General features: G+C 36.3%; 1 protein-coding gene across 1 annotated transcript in view; it reads left to right on the top strand.

The window, feature by feature from the left end:
- The first annotated feature begins 1,986 nt into the window (after positions 1 to 1,986).
- KIAA1841 (KIAA1841 ortholog) overlaps positions 1,987 to 3,462 on the top strand; it is a 19,616-nt gene continuing 18,140 nt past the window's right edge. The window contains exon 1 of the mRNA XM_010079480.1: positions 1,987 to 2,156. Coding sequence (XP_010077782.1) covers positions 2,007 to 2,156 — 150 coding nt within the window. The 5' untranslated portion in view covers positions 1,987 to 2,006. The remainder of the gene's footprint in view (positions 2,157 to 3,462) is intronic.

Here is a 3,462-nt window from a genome sequence, read left to right as displayed (position 1 = left end):
AAAGCTGTATTTTAATGTACCCAATAAAAATATTTGAGAGACAAAGGCTTCATCCCCTCTGAACATGTCATTACATCTTAGAGTACCTGTCATCCCTTCATGGTCGGGTTGCTTCATGTTCCACAGTGCTGATGCATACATAAACTTGTTACCAGCAAAGTACTCACAACACACTGTATTTTTTCCTTTAAATTATTGACTCTGTAAGTATCGCAAAATAGCAGCCCGCCTTTCTTTCTTTGATTGCCCAGTATAATAATATAATAGAACTGGTCTTTAAAATGGTGATTTATGCAATGTTGACATTGCTAGTAATTTTACTTTTATTATGAGTGTTTTATGGCTCAAGACCAGAGGATTCTAATACTCCATTATTTACTTATTTTTAAACCAGCTGCTATATGTCTACAAGGTAGCACAAGAAGTCAGCTTCATATTTTATAACCACTGGTTTGCCAGAGGTGCAGACCTGTTCTGGCCCAGTTATTTCTTTTCCTAACAGCAGATAGGGTAGATATTCAGTGGCTTAAATATAATTGATACTGACATCTGTCTGTGCATCGGTGGTGAGAAGTCTCCACCACAGAATTAACACAGTGACACCACTTGGTAGCACTGTCAGGATGAGGGCTAAGAACTCAATGACTTGTAGGGACTGTTCTACCTTTACCTCATAGTGGCATCTGTCTCAGTTGGAAAGTTTGGGCTTGTATTGTCTGTGAAGGGCCTTTGTCCTTTCAAAGTGGTTGTAGGGCACACTTTGCAATAGATTTCATTTACACAGAATTGCTAAGATGGTATGACTTGTTTTCTGTGTTGTTTGTGGCTTTTTAATTTATTTATTTTAAATCTTGTGAATATATGAAACCTAAGAATTATCTTGGTGGGTTCTGGGTTTTTTTCTTTCTCATGGTTTCATTCAGCTGCTCTTTTGAGAGGATGAAATATTGCCTGCTATTGTAATTTCTGTTTCTACCAACAAAGCAAACAAAAAAAGCACTGGAATAGCTTCCAGAGGCAGAAACAAAATCAGTGCTACTTTGTATATTTTAAGCATCTTTTCTTTCAGCTGCATGGAAAGAGGCTGATGCAAAAGAAACATCTCCATGTAGTATGCTTTTAAGTAACAAATGATTGGTTAAATCTGCTGTCATCTAACTATATTTTCTTTGAAATTCTCTGTAATCTTTGCTTTTTAAGTCAAAATTATGCATGTGACTTTTAGGTTCTGTTATTTATGTGATCTCTTTAAGGTACCTCAGAAAAGGTCCAAAGTGGTTTCCCAATATGAGTCCTTACTAAGTTCCCAATTCAAGTCCTTACGAAGTTCTTTGCATTACTTGAATATGGAAGTCTTAATGCCTGCAGTTTTCTCCCAGTGTATGCTAAAATAGTACTTTGGACTTTTATTGTGTTCTCTGGTGCTATACATAAAATTCATTTGGAAAAAGAAAAAAAATACTGTAAATATAGCACTTTTTTCAAACTGCACTTTCAAAGTGCTCGCTGCTGTCCTTATAGGCTTTGTTCTGTTGTACAGCTTCAAGCTGAAGGTACAAGGGGTTTTGTCCCTGATAATCCCAAATAATCAGAAGTTACGTGTGCCTTAGGAAAACTCAAAAGTCAGGTCTTCAGGATGAGAGCTGAATGACATTCAGGTGTCATGTTTCCTGGCTCCAAACTATTATTGATTGCCCTTAGCTGGGTGCCCTGGGTTGGCTCCTATATAATGGAAGTCAGGTGTGCAAGGGAAATGGGCAGAGCAAGAGGAGATTGAAGTTGAGTAGTAGAAAGTTTGGGGGAACAGACAAGTATATTTGAATGTAAGTGAATTTAAATTAAATTGTCTCTCTTACGCTGTTTATTCTGAGACTATGGGAGGCCTGAGGGTAAACATTTCCCATAGTAGTTTATGGAGTACTGCAGTTAACATAGATCAAGCTTTAGCAAACAATGCAGTGAGACTTGCTGATAACATTTTCTCTTCTAGGCTTAAGTAGCCAAAGATGAGTCGTGGATTTTCAGAAAACAATAACTTTCCTTATGACAACAATCAAATGGTTTTGGATATGATCCTGTGTTCCCTAATTGGTGTTCCTCAGCCTATCAACTGGGACAGCGTGGCAAGGCTAGTTCCAGGATATACATCCAAAGAGGTGAATTTACTAATAAAATAATTCCTCTACTTTAAGCAGTGCTTTATGAAAAAGAAAACATCTTTGGGGAAGGGTGGGAAATGGAAGTTAAGGGATTTTTCTTTTTTTCTGAAGTAATTTATACCTAAAGAATTGAAAATGTTAAATGAGCAGTAGGTTGAAAAAATTTTTGTTTCTATAAAACCTGAACATTGAAATTAAGAAATATATTCTGCATTTTATTTCATTAGAACTGATACAGAATAAGAACAAAAATTACTGGAAAGTTAAAAAGTGGAATAAAAGAAGTAGTTGTGCTAACAAATCTCAAATTACATAGCTAAGACTTTAATGGAAAGGATGATAGTACCCACTAACCACATGTAGATTTTAGTATACTTACTAGTAAACCTGATAACTTTCTGTGCTTGCCATTAGAATTCTAAGGAAGTACAAGTTACAGAACTCCATTACACACTTAAGAGAGTAGTTGCCTCTTGCTTGGCCCTACAAGTTGTGGATTTTTCTTTCTTTGGTTGGAATAGAGATGGAAGAACCTAGTACCTCCACATACTTATTCCTTCTGGATTGCTGAATTTTCTGGTGGAATAATCCTTTTTTTTTAAAATAATAATTTTGACTTTTTCAGTTTTGATAAGAAGTAAGCTAAGAGGGGAAAAATGTTTTCTTCCAGCTTTGCTGAATCACAAGGGCAAAAGACAAGCTAGTGGCCTTTATTTTCTTGCAAATATAATCAAATGTGTCAGCTTGCATTTATAGCATTTCTACTGGACATCACTGTAACTTAGCATTTAGAACATAAACGTGAATGATTGGGTATAGAAGCTTCTGTGGAATGTTACTGCTCGTCAAGTGCTTGCAGGCAGTCCCTACTGTTTACCTCTCAGTATGCAGACGGCACTGTGCATGTTAAGCAATTAAGAGTATCTGTGAACTCTCTCCTCATGTTAATTAAGATAATATGATTGATTGGTAACATGTCTGATTACTCTGTTTTAAAAGAACAAATTGCTCAAGTATATGGAGTCCCTGTTTAAAGCAATTAACTAAATGTATACCTGTATTTTTATGCATCTGTTGTATATAGTAGACTGGTATCTTTATGAATTTGAGACACTACATGAATATCAGAAGGATGTCACTGTGTGCACCTCTCCCCGAGGGGCAGGTGGCATGCAGCAATGTTAGGTAGTGCAATCCAAAATAAATAAAGAAAAACAGCTACTTGAATGGAGCCTGACAAGCTGTGTCACAGGAGGATCACCTGTAGAATTAAGTAGATTTACTCGTATGTGTAAATTACCTG

The sequence above is a fragment of the Pterocles gutturalis genome, unplaced genomic scaffold, assembly GCF_000699245.1.
Source record: "Pterocles gutturalis isolate BGI_N339 unplaced genomic scaffold, ASM69924v1 scaffold7114, whole genome shotgun sequence".
Taxonomy (NCBI): domain Eukaryota; kingdom Metazoa; phylum Chordata; class Aves; order Pterocliformes; family Pteroclidae; genus Pterocles; species Pterocles gutturalis.
Note: the sequence above shows the minus strand (reverse complement) of the source record. Positions and strands in the feature narration are given on the sequence as shown.